A 17,906-nucleotide genomic window follows, 5' to 3' on the forward strand; every position below is an offset into this window, starting at 1 on the left:
GCACTAAACTGCACGTCCCAATGGCTTCCACAGGCGAACGCATCCGACTACCGGAATAGATGAACTGTTCACTTCCCATTGGTTTCCTTAGGCTTTCCATACCCTGCAAGGTATTGGAAACATGGATTGTAGAACCATAATCAATCCACCATGTGTTATAATTAATATTAACCATATTGGATTCATAACAGACAAATGCAGAAGGGATACCTTTCTTTTCGAGCCAGGTTTTGAACTTAATGCAGTCCTTCTTCATGTGTCCTTTCTTTTTACAGAAAAAACACGTAGACTCCTTCTTTATAACCCGCTCAGCTGGCACAGGTCCCTTCCCCTTTGTATCATGCTTTCTCTTTTTGCCATGGACCGTTAAGTTTACTTTCTCACCTTCCTCCATCAGTAGTCTCTCCTCCTCTTGAACACACATGGTCATCAATTCATTAATGGACCATTTATCTTTATGTGTGTTATAGGATATCTTAAATGGACCGTACTGATGAGGTAAAGTGCACAATATGTAATGGACAAGAAAGGTCTCAGACATGGTCACCTCTAAGCTTTTCAGCTGCACCGCAATGTCCCGCATGCGCATTATGTGCTCGCGCACACCCCTCACACCCGTGAACCTCATGGTGGAGAACTGAATGATCAATGTGCTGGCAAGAGCCTTATCAGACTTGACGAATTGTTCATCAATAGCCTTCAAAAGCTCTCTAACATTATCATGTTGATCGACAGACGCACGGATACCAGCAGAGATCTTAGTCTTTATGAGCATCATGGAAAGACGGTTAGATCTCTCACATCGCTCATAAAGATCCACATCATCTGGCTCGCTGGTTTCAGTAATAACCGGCGGCTCGTCTTTCCGTATAGCATAATCAATGTCCATCCAGCCTAAATGAAGGAGAATCCTCTCCTTCCAGATCTTATAATTATCACCAGTCAATTCAGGAATATCACATTTAATGTCAGAGAAATTCATAGGATGAAATGCTGCAAAATTAAACATACATGCTCATCAATAATCGAGACAAATAAGTTACATGTTCTACCAATGTAAACACGTTAAAACATGAATCTAGAGACATAAAACTTGCGTGTGGGCTAAAGTTTTACTCAATTAGATTTCATCAAAAACTTTACAATAAAACTATCAAATTGTGTTCCTTTTCTCAATTCCTGTGGGTAGATTAAGAAATACAACTCGATATTTTATCCTAATTACTCGTACAAATATAACGAGACTCCTGTGGGTAGATCTCATCACATCGTACATGATAATCACAATTGATGTCCATTAATGTGATTTCAAATAAATCATGAATAAAATTTTAATTAATCGAGGATGCTGTGGCTATTCCGCAATTAAATAAAATTTAAAATAAATCACAAACATCATGAATATATAAACTGAAGTTCACATAAATAAATCAGATTTATACCATCAGCATGCTCCAATTAAGAATGTAGTGCAGATATATGCAAAATAATAATAATAATAATAATTCAGCATGCCTTATCATCAAAGTAATATTAAGTATAATAATAATAATAATAGTACTGCATGCCTTTAGTTGAAATAAGATACTGATCAGGAACAAGTCTAATATTTCATGACTGCACATATATTTACTCATATATAAACATGTTTGTAAGCACGCAGATCGAGAGACATGCAAGTGTTGCTTTCATTAAATATTGATTAACTTATTTCATGTTGATGAATCCAAATACATACATGGACCCTATTTGATTGACGGCGACAGACTATCGGGATCAAATAATTTCGTTGATCAAATTCATGCAGCGACAAGATTAATCTATCCAATCATATATATATGTATCTTAATTATTAAATACGGAATGAAATTTTCTCATATCGCAGGATCGGATTTTGATCAAGAAAATATCGCAAAGTAATTTGAAAATAAAAAAAAATATTTCCAAATAAAAATTAAAGTGAATCTTGATCAAGAATTTGACGAGAAGAAAATTCAAAGCAAAGCAGAGGCAAAAAACGCTCTGATACCAAATGTAAGAAAATAAACATATAATCAAATATGTTAGCGGAAGCACAATTTAAACAAACCTCCTGCCATTGCTAAAAATTAGATTTATTCTCGATATTCTCTTCTCCAAGCAAAACGTGGATTGGAAGCGTGGAAGACGGTGTTGTCAGACTTTGGAACCTTTGGGAGGATGTTGCCAAACTTTGAAAACCTCCGAAGATAGTGCCAGATCGTGGAAGCCTAGGATGATGTTGCCAAACCCTGGCTCTCAAATAGCGATGGTGTATTCTAATTTTCTGAGAGTAGGTTTAGTAACCCGTATGTGAGAGTATTTATAATTAAAAGAAAAACCGTTCATCACGATTTTTCTGCCACTTCTCACGTATATTTTGAATGTGATAGACTTAATGGGAGAAAAGTGGGCCACAATTTTAGGTTAGTTTAATTATATAAGATAATTAAAAAATAATCAAAATTCAAATATGATTAATTAATTAATTAAACTAACAAATTATTCAATTGATTATGGATTATTAACTCAACTTAAATACCTGGACACAATACTAGATCAAGAAAATAAACCTAAGCATGCTACAGAGAAATTTTACAAATACCAAAGAAGTCAATAGAAATTATGAATTGAAGAATCAATCTTATGAAACTATGGAGTTCAAATCGTCAATCGATCATTGGACTAGATAAGCAACATAGCTACACATTAAAAAAAAAAAAGGAAAAAAAAAGGAAGATAAATATGTATCTTGGTGAAGTTCTTTTGTGTCGGGATCTTGTCAGTTCATCGTCTTCTCTAGGAATGCAATGCCGTGATGCTGCCCTCCAAAATCTGTTCTTCGTGCCTCTCTCTCCATGTCCAAATCTATCTAGGGTTGTCTCTGCACCTCCTTGTTTTGTTTAAGATGTTTGGATCTCTTCTTAAATCGGTCCGCCCATATATTTCTTGGTTTGCTTTTTCGGTAGACAAAGTTAGCTTGGGTAAATAACTTCTCCACATGTTTTGGGCCTCCAAAATATGGTGGTCTTGATTTAAGATGTTGTGAGAGTGATTTCGTCATGTCCAAGCTAAGATGAATGATCCAATTCATATTTTCACAATTTAAATCAAGATTTCAGACAGTTTTGGCTACTCTTAGTCATATGTATGACTAAACAGCACGTTTTACTCTATGTTCGTATTTTGACTTATGTTGCATGTTCTCTTTGAATATCACCAAAAATAGCATAAAATCAGTAGAAATCTATCGAAAGCATCAATATATACATATCAAAACCGCATGCAAAATATAATCTATCAATGTACGTACTAGATATTGCAGATGCTACCATATTGTTGGTGGTATGGGCCAAACCTGAATTTGATGTAAATTTTTTTGGCATAGTTTGTAGTTGTATATGTGGTCATATTATTAATTCGTAGTACTTGTTAAGTAAAGGAAAGCTATTCTTTTTTTTTTCCAGCCTTTTTGAAATATATTCGACTAATCTTGTTATGTATAAACCACTATAGATGTTTTCCCTTAATACTATTTTTCATTCATAAACTGTTCTCCAAAATGGTATATTATTTCTATGATAACGATATGTTTTGATATATATTTATATAGGTGATATATTAGTAATAGTTAAAGTGTTTGTCACGGTTGTCACGATTTCGGAGACCCCACTTATTTTTTTTTTGATCAGAAAGATCAATGATTTATAGATATATATATATATATATATAATAAATAATAGGTATAGAAGTAAATACTAGAGCATAGACCGTCAGTGAGATAGTCCATGTCGATTCCATCGAGTGGATGTATAAAGATATACGTAATTCTTATATAAATTTTTAGATATACTAATTTATTTATTTTGCAAATAAATTCTTATACAAATTTTTAGATGGCATTCAATACTTGACTAAACCAGTAGCTCAAGTGATGATTCATTGTAACAACCGAGTTGTGATAGGGCTAATAACGGAATTTATAATGTAAATTCTGACATATCCGACGTAGACACAACACTATAAAATATTTGATCACGAGTAGGATTATGAATGTTTACTATATAAAGTAAATAGAAAACTTAGCAAAGTTACTGACCAAGGGGTTATGGAAAGGTCAAATATACAAATTGTTAAAAGGAATGAGTCAAAAATCAACATAATAGAAACGATTACAGTATGCACCGAACTAGATCACTTGGGGATCCTATTATACTTTGTAATATTTACTATAGAACGTTCAAAGTCACAAGGTATCTGTCATAATTGTGTCAAAGTCCCTATGGAAATAATTTGTGCTTTCGTCCTGATTATGGGTATTTTTACTCGCGACTCAAATAAGGGTCAACTATTTTTTAATCTCATATTTGACCTTCTTTATTATTTTAGAATTTTAAATGGATAATGTTCAAAAATAATCCAGCAAATAAAAAATCGATTGATAAAAGTCAGATATGAGATTAAAAAAATATTTAATCCTTTAACTAATTGAAGAAATTTAGTTTATAGAAAATTAAATTTGAAATATTTTAAAATTGATTTTTAAACTCATTGGGCTGAACATGTGAATTAATTCAAAATTTCTCAATTATTTTGGACTTGAAATTATTTACTTTTGGGCTGATTAAGGTGACAAAAAGTGTGCATATATAAAGGACCCCTTTCTTCATTTTCATACACACCAACTGGAACACTTGAGCTAGCTCTTCCTCCTCTTTTGTCTCAAATCCTTCTGGCCATTTTCAATTGTCTGGCAAAGCTTCATTCCTTCCTCATTCTTATACGTCAGAGCTATGACAACTTAATGTGTCATTTTCATTGAAGATGAAAATTATTTTATCTTTTGTACACACTGCCGGAACATATCTAATTTGGAGTGATTTCTCGACTAAATTTCAAGATTAAATTTCATTTTATTTATTCTCGAAATATTATTATTTTAACATATACTATGTAAAACCTTGTGTTGAGTTAGCCGAGAGCCAACCTGTTCTTCTCTGTAAGGAGTTCAAAGGCCAGAAATAAATTTTCCAGGCCAACAAATTCTATTACAGATCATTTGGCATCTAATTAATTAATGTAAATCAAAGAGACCTAGCTAGCTCGTTCAAGGAGATGAAAGCTACAGCATGAATTAAACTCCCGATTATAAGTACAATGACTTAACTGACTGACTGTCCGACAACAAATTAAGGCATGCATGTGCAATAAGTTGACAGCACGCACAAGGACGACATACATACATAGATACAACATTAATTACAATAATTAATAATCATGTGATAGAGAATGGGCAAATGAAGTATTAGGTAGCGTTGAGGAAGCGACGAAGATGGCGGAGAAGGTGTTGGGTGGCGGGGGAGAATGGGGAAGTGAGGTAGAAGCCGTGCTGCTGCCCTGGGAACTCCACGTACTCTTTGTCGTTGTCTTTGTCTTTGTCTTTGTCTTTGAGTAGTTCTAGGGTCTTGTAATAGTTATGGATTCTGTCCCGCATCACTTCGCGCTCCCCGACCACAACCAGCATCCGGCTGCTCGACAGCAATAAGCTTCCGCTGCCGCCGCTCGATGGGTTCGCCAGCGGATGATCCGCCGTCTCTCCTTCTGGCAGCGACAGTCTCCAGAACCTACGTACCTCATCATCGACTTAAATTATTACTTGCATCATGTATCTATATATGTAATGTAAGAACTCATTAGTAACTGCCTGCCACCTACTATTTCATGCATCTTACATATAATTTCTTAATATTATATACTCCTTGTCCAAATTTATTTATACTTTCTTGTCATCCAAACTTATTGCAGTTTTCCTTTTTTTAAGTAAAAGAATATAGCTTCTTTTACTTTCTTTTTCGGGTTTGGATCAAATGTTAGAATTCATTCATTCAGCACAGGTGCTGCTGATAACATAAAATTCTAATTACTCTAAGTAATATATATTAAATAAATAATTAATATAATTATAAATAATATGTGTTTAAGTGTCAGCATGGGTTCTGAATTTTTTAAGTTCAGCCTTTGATCTATACTGTTTTTTTTTTTTATTATTATAAAGAAAAAAAACTTTATTTTTATCTACTTTTTATTTTAAACTCGTGCATGCGTCCAGTCAAATGGACATAAATTTACACAACGGGATAATCTTTATATATATATATATATGTATGTATATATGATTTTTTGTGACCAATTAAACATCAATACACCAAAAGTAAGTTCAGAATTAGACATGCAAAAAGTTCTAGAATATGCTGGGAATCTCTCTCTCTCTCTCTCTCTCTATCTATATTTGTATATTTATGTAAGTGGCCCGCAAGAGAAGATAGAAATACCCGGAGAGAGTGTGTGCGTTGAGAGCTTTAGAAGAAAAAGCAGTAATCCGCGTCGTTATCAATAGAAAGAAGTGCGGCATGAATTTGCAATATATAATATTAACATATGGTTTTAGAAATTCTTTTGTCGAACTTAATAGATTTACGAACTATCGCTACAAAAATATAATATATTTGTAACGGAATTCCGTCTCTAAAGTTCACGTAGCTAACGTAATTCCATTCTTATTTCCGTCTCTAATGTCATTAGTAACGGAAAAAATAGATTTAGAGACAAAAAAAAATTTTGTTACAAAAATAATTTTTTCTTTGTAGTGTATATGTGACAGATAAAATTTAAAAATATTAAAATTTTAATCTATGACCTCACGATTATAAGTTCATCTCCACACCACCGTATTATCCGGGACGGGACCTATATATCTCTTCAATCACAAATTATTAATTAAAATTTTATGTAGGTGCATAGCAATAGTCGATTAGATATGGAGAGAATCGGAGCTACCTACCATTAGTAAAATAAATATAAAAATATTTTTAATAATAAGTATAATAAAGCAAAAAATAAATGTAACCCTTATAAGCCGATAAAAAAATATTAAGGTTTTTCTTTTTTCCTAACATATTTTTAATTCAAACCAAAGACCGAGCTACGACTAACCCAGTCCAGTTGAATCCACTCTCTCATCTTTTTACATTAATATAATATTGTCCATTTTGATTCTAGTATGCACAATTTTATTTTTAAATTTTTTTTAAAAAAATTGTACTATGTGGAATTAGATATAAGTTATAACCAATAATTATTTATTTTTATGTAGGAATTAATTTTGTCCTTACAATTTTGAAGATCCTCAATGGATTGATTGAAGACTAATTCCACAATCTCCTACAGCCACAAATGAATTAAGAAAAGATCGAAGCTTGTAACAATGATATGTATAATTGTGTGTGTAGCTGAGCTTTCTTGATAGGGATAAATGATGATATGTATAATCGTTAGTGTGTGTGCGCGCAGCTATCTAAGCCTTTATTTTTTTATTTTTTTATTTTTGTAACGAGGGTCTTGATTGACTTTTTATTCGAATCTAATACTTTTTTTGTCTCATAACAAAATATTTATTTACTTTTTGTACGTAATTTTAAAAATATTAGTATTATATTTGAATGTATTGGGAATAAAGTAGAAATGATTAAAATGATATAAAGGTAATGATACTTGTGTAATATATTGTAAGTTATAAGGATATTTGTAATGTTAGGTAGATAGTACAGTTACTAAAAAAATTTTGATACTTTGTTACGGGACGGACTAAAATGAAAAAATAGATACTTTGTTATGGGACGGAGGGAGTACTAGTTTGTAAATTAGATTCAATGAAATAATTCAGACGAATCATGTATAACAGACGATAGGGTTGGGTATGGTATGGGTATTTGCAAATATGCAAGTATTTGATATCCGAATCGAATCGAACAAATATCCGAAACTGCGAATCGTATCCGAATCAAATTTTTGGTTAATCGAAAATATTTTGCAATATTTGAAAATAATTCAAACCGAACCGAAATTAAAATGTATATATTAAAAAATAATTAAATTTCTAATTGAATAAAAATATTTGCAAATATTTCAAATGTCCGAACTGAAACCGAACCGAATATAATTATTAATATAAATTTTGAAAAATAATAATATAAACATATAAAAATATTCGATTCGATTAACTGAAACAAATAAATATCAAATATGCAGTATTTATAGTCGAACCGAATTTGCTCGGTTAACTGAAACTTCAATTCAGTTCTGCGGTTCGACGGTTCAATTCGATTTTTTTGCCAACCCCTAAAAAACAAAATCAATAAATACCAAAAAAATTTAAATCTATAATCTCCCGGCTACGAGTACTATTCCTTTGCGGACAGCTGAGCTTTCTTGATAGAGATAAGTTTGGAGTGAATAAGGTGCACACTAATTAATCTGAATTCCCACTCAGCTAGCTTTTTTATGTGTCACTATCCCCATAAAGTCATTATCACCAACGATTCCGAATCCATCACTTCCTTCTCTTTTCATCTACCACTAATATTTATTTTTATTGTTCATTCTTTCGCAATTTCTCTCTTTTTTTTTTTCTTTTTTTTTTTTTTTAACGTGGGAAATTGCCGTTGCTACCCGAAAGTGTGTAAGTAAACTCTCGGTCGAACCTAATACCCTGCAAATTAGGTCTGACAGGCAAGTCACACTAGGCGAACCATGTGTAACAGGTGACTTAAAGCGTCGGGAGTTTGAACCCATGACCTCACGGTCACACGTCCAATCCCCAAACCATCAGGTCATCCCTTGCGGAACCATTTTTTAGTTATATATCTCTCAGCCCTATAACATTTGATATGTTTGGATTGGATAATAGAATTTAAAGAGAGATAATAATATTGACTTAGAGCATAGGTTAATTACAAGTAATTTTTTTTTTTCATTAATTTTTCAGTTTTTATTATAATCAGATTTGTTACCTCTATTATATTGATAAATATAGTTAACACTCATATATTATCTTTACGAAAAAAAATCATTACTTCTACGAAAATAATAATAAAATAATTATCTAATTAATTATAATCTCAAATTTGAAATTTAAAATTTTAAATATAGTTAACACTCATATATTATCTTTACGAAAAATTCATTATTTCTACGAAAATAATAATAAAATAACTATCTAATTAATTATAATCTCAATTTTGAAATTTAAAATTTTAAAATTTTTAATTTATCAATAATTTATCAATACAAATACAAATTTAAATTTATTTCAAAAAACCACAACTCACCTGTATATTTTTCAAATCATTTGATGAAGATAATAGATTAATGTGATGATGCTAAAACGGGTATTAAAATATGTAATTTTGAGTTTTGATGTGACTATGACATGAATGTAAAAGATAAAAAAGATAATGCAATACACACACCGACTACAACAGATGCTCTTATGACATTTTTATTTTTTATATGAATTGCATTATTGATAATTTAAAAATAAATATTAATATATAATTAATAAAATAGAATATGTAGTTAAATCTATATTATAATAAATATATATATTATATAAATATCATATTGTAAAAAATAAAATTTTATATAATATAAATAAATAAAAATATATTTATATATTTATAAGTAATATAAACTAATTTTATAAAAAAATAAGAAGTTTCTAATATAGATAAAAAAATATATATATATACTTATTTATTGAGAAATGAGATACAAATAGAAGAATTTTGAGTTGTCTAGATAATGTATATTGTTATATGTTATAAAATTAATTAAATTAATCTATATTTATTAAATATATTTTTAATTAGTTTAATTTATTGAAAAAATATCTCAACAGTCTGTTATGAACAAAAAAAAAAAAAAAAATCTTCAAATCAACACTATAAACAAACAAACCCAACCATATCAAGAGTAAAGTTATCAAGGGTTGTAAAAATACAAAAGCTACCCACAAAATCAAAGCCAGATATAGGAATTTGTCATAAGATCAAGAATGACCTATACATTGTGTTACACATAATATTATACTTTCCAATTTTTTAATTTCTAAATTCAACTTAAAATATACCTCTATCCCAAACAAATTATCTGAAAAAAAAAAAATACTATATTTGTATTTCTTTTATTATGAAAGATGAAAAGTAAAAATTCATATTAAAATGTATGTCAAAAATACAATAATACAATCAAATATTAGAAGAAGTAATTTTTATTTTTATTTTTACTTTATTTTATTTTATTTTATATATATAATATCAAAAGTAAAGATTCTGCCTAGTTTGGCATCTCAATCCCAATTGGCAATAGACTTGTATTTTTTTATTATTATTTTTTAAAGTATTACATTGTAGGGAATCCATTTAAAATTTATTCTAAATATTTTTTTTCTATCTCTCGGTTGAATTACTAAATACTTCATCCGTCCCAAAATAACAGTCTCATTTCCACTTTTATAACAACCTTCATACATTTTTACAAAACTATCCCTTGTCACAAAAATTATATAAAGTAGAGACATTTTAGTTTTTAAAAATATTTTTACACCCGCTATGAACATAGTATTATTATTTGTTAATTCTCATATCTGTCCATATTGTCTTGAACGGAGGAAGTATATTTATATATTCAAAACTTTTCATTTATTTGTAAAATATTTTATGCTAATTATAAATAAATATTTTTATTTTTATTTATTCATATTATACAAAATTTTATTTTTTAAAAAATAACATTCATATTTATATATTTTATTAAAATAATTAAACATATATTTTAAAGTTTTTAATATTATATATTACATTATAGATAAAATATTAATTAAATAAATTATTCTCAATGCAACATCTTTAATTCAAAAATTTAAAACCACAACTCAAAAACTTAACGAGTAACCAAACGCACCTTAACTTATTGTTTAAACTTAAACCTAAAACAAATTAGAGAATCAAACAAAACAAAACAAATCCTAAAGTTGTTTGGTTGTCCTTTGAAAATCATTTGAATTAAAGTGTTATATTTGAATTTATGTTTAAATAGTACTCCCTCCGTCTCAAACAAGGTGCAATATTTATTTTAGACACAGGTTTTTAGGTGGGTAGTATTAAGTAAGATAATCTAGAAATTAAGTGACGTGGGATAAAGTGTGATGTAGAAATTAAGTATAATTAATTATTTCTTAATTTGGAGAACATACAAAAAAGAAATATTGCAGGGTGTTTGAGACGGAGGGAGTATTATTTATTTGATATTTTTTAAAAAAATATATCAAATAAATAATATTAATTTCAATTTAAAATCACATCTAAACACGCCGCTAAATCATCAACATTAATTTAATGGGATTACTATCACCAAACAATTCCCATGCATGCGAATGCGCGCACAGACACATGCATATTATATATTATAATAGTATTAAATTTGGACGTAAAATCAAAATAAAAAATAATTAAAGTTTACCTGTCAAGAATATCCAAATTGAGGAAGTCTTCTGGCGGTCCTGCTTCAGACTTTGTTCTCACAGTCCCGCCGAAAAAGGGGGCCATCAGAACGTACCCACGGATCCGGACCGGGTGCAGAACCGGAGACCCGGACCCGAACTCCAGAGCCAGTTGGTGGGCCAGGTTCCCGCCAGAGGAATCGCCGATTACAATGACACGGTCAAAATCCACCAATCCGTCCCGCAGCCACTCATCGGCGCCGCTGCCGAGGAGGGCCTGAATTTGAAGCCACTTAACGGCGGTCAACGCGTCCTCCACGGCGGCCGGGAGCCTGTGCTCCGGGGCTAGGCGATAGTCCGGCGCCACCACCATCACTTGCAGCACGGAGGCGAGGCGGAGGCAGAAGTTGTGGCAGTTGGGCCAGGTCCGGGAGCCGACGCAGAAACCCCCGCCGTGGAAGAAGTAGAGAACCGGGAGCTTCGGCGGCGCCGGAGGTCCGGCAGCAGTTGCTGGCCTGTAGAGGCGGAGGTGGAGGCTGTTCTTCTTGTCGTACGGACAGTCCTTCCACACGGCGGAGCCGTCGTCCTGGACCTTCATCGGGAAGTTGATATCGTTGTCGTGGCACCGGGAAATGGAGCCGTCGCTGAACACCTGGACAATTCCAAGGCAGTCTTCCACTATACGAGGAGGGACAGACCCCATTAATTATTAATCGATCTATCTTTCTGAAATTGAATTTGTGGAAACAAATGAAGACAGCCGGGCCATTAAATAGGCTACCCTATGGGCAGGCTAGGCACGGTTCGGATATTTATAAATATACAGGTATTTGATATCCGAACTGAATTAAACAAATATTTGAAACCATGAACCATATTTGAATTGAAAATTTCGGTTAACCGAAAATATTTGCAATATTTGCAAATAATTCGAACCGAACCGAAATTAAAAAATAATATATTAAAAAATAATTAAAATTCTAATTAAATCAAAATATTTGCAAATATTTCAAATATTCGAACCGAAACCGAACCGTAACCGAACCGAAACCGAATCGAATATAATTATTAATATAAATTTTAAAATATAATAACAAATATATAAATATATTCGGTTCGGTTAACCAAACCGAAAAAAAATATCAAAAATCGAAACCGAACCGAACCGAGCAAATATCAAATATGCAGTATTTGTATTCGAACCGAATTTACTCAATTAACCGAAAATTCGGTTCGATTCAGTTCGGTTCAACGGTTCGACGGTTCGGTTCGATTTTTTTTCCCACCCCTAAGCTACTCCATGAACCTCTCTACAATATCATTTCGTTTCGAATTGTTTTTGTGTCGCCTTAAGTATTAGGTATAAAAAAAAAACGTCAATTCCAAACCCTAAATATGAATGTCATACCGTCAATTCAACACTAAAATGATATTGTCTGTTTTGAGTACTACACATGATTGTTCCTGACTTTCGAAGAGATGGGCGAAATAAAAGTTAGGGCTATTAAATATATATATATATAATATTTTTTATCTATAATAAAATATAAATAAAAAAATATATATTTTTTCTAGCATAATTTAGTTTCGAAACTTAGTATAAATTTTTCATATACTTTAAAAATTGCATAACGCTTCGTTATATTCTAACAAACGCTATATGAAACCTTCGTCATGCAAAAAAGTATAAATGAAAAGTCATCTTCTCATGACAAAAAAAATATAAAAATGAGTTTCATGGAACATTTTTAAAGTATAATGGAGTTTATGTCATTTTTAAAGTATATAAAGGATTTACAGTGACTTTCGAAATTATAAAAGAGTTATTGTTAATTTTGTCTAATAATAATAATAATAATAATTTTATCTAATATTTATTATCCTTTTTGTGCAAAAAAAAATAATTAAAATAAAAATAAAAGACCCCTAAATATATATAAATGATCTACTTTTTTTTTTACCAATAATAGAATATAAATTATTAAATAAAATAATTTTTTTTTAGAGTTTTTATATAACATATCAATAATAGTATTAATATTAACAATCTTAAAATAAAAATTAGGGGCCTAAATATGAATAAATAATATATCTTTTATCTATAAAAAAAATATAAATAATTAAATAAAATAAATTTCCAAATATTTTTATATGCAAATTATCAATAATACTATTAATATTAACTTAGTCTAATTTTTTCAGCTACTTGGATTTGAACCCAAAACCTAAAAATTAATATAAATAGAAATTAACTACCAAGCCATACTCTTTTATTAATATATTAATGTCAAATAGTGTTTATATATATATTTATATATATGTGTGTTTTATATAATATAAATAAATAAAGGGCCCTGGGCGGGCTCCCTTCGCCCGGGCCCAGGGACGGCTTTGTTACTGCAAAAAATCCCGTACTAGTAGAGTTCATTTGAAACTTAGGTGTTGAATTTTTTTCATAATTTCCAATATGAAACTTGGGTTTGCACCTCAAAATTCCTTCATTCAAACCAATGGTCAACCTATGGACCCTTCCTACCCGTGTACCGCTTATTACAAAGGGACCCGCTGCTTGACGAATAACAACTGCCGGGATCGACCCAACGGCAGAAGACTTTCGACACAAGGCACATCCGCCGGTCACAAGGGTGAACCCACCACGACAACCAATTTCCAATGCTACCCAGTCCACTTTGCTAAGGAACCGGGCTCTGATACCACCGTTGGGAGTGACTCAACTCAAACACTAGTATGATATTATCCGCTTTGGGCTGAGCCACACAAATTTATTTTTGGACTTCCTCCAAAAAACCTATAGTAGCGGAGTGCGTACACAATTTGAATAAACCTCAAGGACATGACATAAAACATATCTGAAATTTTAAAATATTAAAACTTATCTAAAAAATAAGGGTAAATTATATAACACTCCCTTGTGTTTTAGTAAAAATGTACAAAAACACCATGTGTTTTATTTATTGCGTGAAATCCCCTTGTGTTAATGTAAAGTTTGCACGAAACACCCTTCTTGTCCAAAACTGATATTTAGTTCTAAATAAATACCTAAATTACGCAACTTTTATACAAATAAAAAATGCAAAATATCTTAAATAATTTTTTTGCATTAAATAAATAAATAAATAATTTATTAATCATTCATTTTATAGTTTTTGGAGACATATTGTTGTCTGGTTTTTATAAAAATTATAAAAATAAATGATTGATCAATTATTTATTTATTTTATTCCAAAAAAATATTTAAAATATTTTACGTTTTTTATTTATATAAAACTTACGTAATTTAGGTCTTTATTTCGAACTAAACATCAGTTTTGGACAAGGACGGTGTTTCATGCAAACTTTCAATTAGCACAAGAGAATTTCACGCAATAAATAAAACAAACGGTATTTTGTGCATTTTTAGTAAAATATAAGGATGTGTTATATAATTCACCTAAAAAAATAACGATGCCAAACATATCCGAAAATCTAATTTTATTTTTTTATAATTAGTATAGTGTTTATTTATTATAATTTTAATCCTTTTTATACTATTTTATTTTGTAATATATTATAATTTAAAAATAACTAAAATTAGAGTGGTTTTAGATTTCGTGCTATTTCGGATTACTAAGTCAATTCGAAATTTCATCTAATCCAACCTTTGAATCAATCCGATTTTATTTAAAAATAAAATAAAATTCGAAACACCCAAATCTGAACTACAAAATTCTCAAGTCGAATCGTTTGGATTTTTCAGTCTTTGTTCAATTTTGATATCACTACTACTTCACTCACATCACACCGGTACATATAAATCCACGCCGTGTGGGCCCCATCCTCACGCCACTGTACCAACAGTGCGGATCAATCCGGTCAGAGCCGCCACGTCAACGTTTGTGGTAAGGCAAATACCAATATAGTATTAAAGTTCATAATGACGTAATCAGATTCATATCTTGAATCCACCAATAGCAGCAATTGCTGTGATTAATTAAGAAATGACTTAGGGTTTGTTTGTTTGGTGTTTTTTTTTAGATGCTCAATTCGTCTGCATCTAAGTGTCACATTTACCTTTTGAGTCATTATACTTGACATTAAAAATATTTTTATATTTATATAATTTTTTTGTACAAATATCTTTCTATTAGTATTATAAGACACTAATTAAAGTATTTTTACAATTTTTTTTTAAAAATTTGTATTACGTTTTGATGTACTAATTAATATTCAAATATTAACACGCAAAAAGTAAATAGGATCCTTAGAGCTAGACGGATATAATATATTTTTTTATAAAAAGTATAAAAAATTATGTAAATAATACAAAAATAATATTTTTTTAATTTTTTTTAAAAATATAAAATATATATTGAAGATTGCATAAAATATATATATATATATATATATATACTAGAAGAACAAACCTTTATTTTCATGAATAGTCCAATAAGAATATGATAAAATGATAGAGGAATTGTTATGTATGAAATACCGGGTTTGGTTTAACTTTTCTATGTTGATATCATTTAGAAAAATATGAAATATTGAAGGGGTATTCTTTTTATTTTTTTTTTCACTTATTTTCCAAAAAAAAATAATAAATATGTATAATTTATTAGTTTTATATTACTTACATAATTTGTATATCTCATATAAAATATATTTTTTTTCAAACTATTTCACAAAATATACACACTACGAGTTTGGTTTGTTATTATTATTATTATTATTTTTTCTTTCTTTATCTTCATAATTATATACATATGCATGAACTTGCTAATTATGCAAATACCAAAATTTACATATGTTATATATTGAATTGATTAATTTTTTTCTGATCAGAAAGATCAAGAGTTTTAATATATTAATAAATAAATAGAATATTGAGACTAAATAAACCAAAAAAGTCATTCAAGCAGCTCAAGTGCTGTTTTGATTTAATGAATACAAAATACGTCAGCAATATATTTTAATTTTATCAATGGAAATATAGGGATCCAACTAGAAGTTTTTAAATGCTACTTTGCTCCGGGCTGTCCATATGCAATAAACTAATTGAAAGGAATTAATTAATCAAATTATAAAAAAAGAAACTGAAATGAAATCAGAGTTAAGTTAGTATTATCACAAATATGACCCGATACCATTCTATCATTCAATTATCATCTACAAAGGCACCATTTTCACTAATATTTTGGAGAATTCATTCATTTTCTTCAAATAGCACAAATTTAAAGTTTTATACTTTTCGGATGCATATACGAATGACCGTCTCACCTGAAAGCTCGAACTATTAGAAAAACACAATTATTAATCATATATTCGAAAACGGGAGTCCCAATAATACTCAAACTGAATTTTTGAAACTAAATACCATAAAACATGGAAAGAAATTGCACTCCACAAAAATTAAACTAGAAGAAGATTAATAAATTAAACTAGAAGAAGAATATTGCTATCAAATATTCATAAATTGAATTTTCAAGATGTGCTATATTATTATTATTATTATTATTATTATTATAATTTCTATTTATAGTAGTAGAATAATAAGATAGTAGAATAGATTTTCTGTGTGAGGTGAATATATGAATTATCTTCAAACGTGGAATAACAAGTTCAATAACATATGAGATTTTTTATTACTCCCTCCGTCATCAAAATCTGTGTTCATTCCCTTTGTATTTTACAAAGGAAGTGAGCACAAATTTCAATGATGGAGGTAGTATATGTAAGTGGTCCCCAATGAGTGTTATTCTTCGTAAGTGATGTAATAAGCAAATAAAATTTTACTTTAGTATAATCTTAGGTCTGTACGTACAACTTCTTCTTTAGATGTCCGATTGACATGAAACTTTAATGTCTCATTCAGATCAAAATCATTTGATTGATATTTTTTTTTTAAAGCGTTCGAACATTGCAATATGGTCCTTCAAATGTTCTCCAACCTTTTAATTTCTTCATCAAGTCTTTCAATTTATGAATGCATATTTTTACTCCAGCTCTCGAAAATGGTCCGACTTAAATATGTGAGATCGTAAATTTCAATATTTTGGGCATCCATGTCATCTCCTCTCCATTCAAAAGGTTGAACCATTAACCGTTGTGCTTCCTCATCTACTCGATCACATTATGATAAATTTGCAATATCAAAGGAGAGTTAATACTATATTCACCAGGAAGATGAACTATTTCTTTAAAAACATCTTAAGGATGTGATAGACATTGTTGGTCTTCGTGCAAGGAATAAAATGCGGAATATTGAAAAATATTTTGAAAAATCTATATATCCCAAAAAATCTCCTAATAACTCTCACATTCGTTGGAGGTGTCCGTTCTTTAGATCTATTAAAAACCTTTCCTCACTAACTAAAGAAAAAACTTCATTACTGTAAAATATACAATTTTTAAATTAATACTGAGTTGTTCTTTCCTTAATCAGTGAAAGATGAACCGTACATGATCTACATATTTTTCTTCACTTTTATTGTAGATAAGAATATAGTCAAAGTAGACTATAAAAAATTTACCAAAAAGCACTTAGAAATGA

General features: G+C 30.0%; 2 protein-coding genes across 2 annotated transcripts; both read right to left on the minus strand.

Moving 5' to 3' along the window:
• Positions 1-380: 380 nt before the first annotated feature.
• LOC127264806 (uncharacterized) lies at positions 381-982 on the minus strand. The gene is made up of 2 exons (XM_051294352.1): positions 492-982; positions 381-411 (listed from the first exon to the last, which is right to left on the minus strand). The coding sequence occupies exons 1-2, from the start codon at positions 980-982 to the stop codon at positions 381-383; spliced, it is 522 nt and encodes a 173-aa protein (XP_051150309.1).
• A 3,976-nt stretch (positions 983-4,958) lies between these two features.
• On the minus strand, positions 4,959-12,079 carry LOC127264679 (probable carboxylesterase 15). The gene is made up of 2 exons (XM_051294175.1): positions 11,377-12,079; positions 4,959-5,642 (listed from the first exon to the last, which is right to left on the minus strand). Exons 1-2 carry the CDS (start codon positions 12,057-12,059, stop codon positions 5,324-5,326), a joined length of 1,002 nt encoding a protein of 333 aa, XP_051150132.1. The 5' UTR covers positions 12,060-12,079; the 3' UTR covers positions 4,959-5,323.
• Positions 12,080-17,906: the final 5,827 nt, after the last annotated feature.

The sequence above is a fragment of the Andrographis paniculata genome, unplaced genomic scaffold, assembly GCF_009805555.1.
Source record: "Andrographis paniculata isolate CXL003 unplaced genomic scaffold, ASM980555v1 Contig71END, whole genome shotgun sequence".
Taxonomy (NCBI): domain Eukaryota; kingdom Viridiplantae; phylum Streptophyta; class Magnoliopsida; order Lamiales; family Acanthaceae; genus Andrographis; species Andrographis paniculata.

What these genes read in the sequence shown, in the direction of transcription:
- LOC127264806 (XM_051294352.1), bottom strand. Translation starts at nt 982, where the DNA reads ATGAATTTCTCTGACATTAAATGTGATATTCCTGAATTGACTGGTGAT. An exon ending in TTGTGCACTTTACCTCATCA is followed by an intron (nt 412 to 491) that starts GTACGGTCCATT and finishes TGTGTGTTCAAG; the next exon opens with AGGAGGAGAGACTACTGATG.
- LOC127264679 (XM_051294175.1), bottom strand. Translation starts at nt 12,059, where the DNA reads ATGGGGTCTGTCCCTCCTCGTATAGTGGAAGACTGCCTTGGAATTGTC. An exon ending in AATTTGGATATTCTTGACAG is followed by an intron (nt 5,643 to 11,376) that starts GTAAACTTTAAT and finishes TGAGGTACGTAG; the next exon opens with GTTCTGGAGACTGTCGCTGC.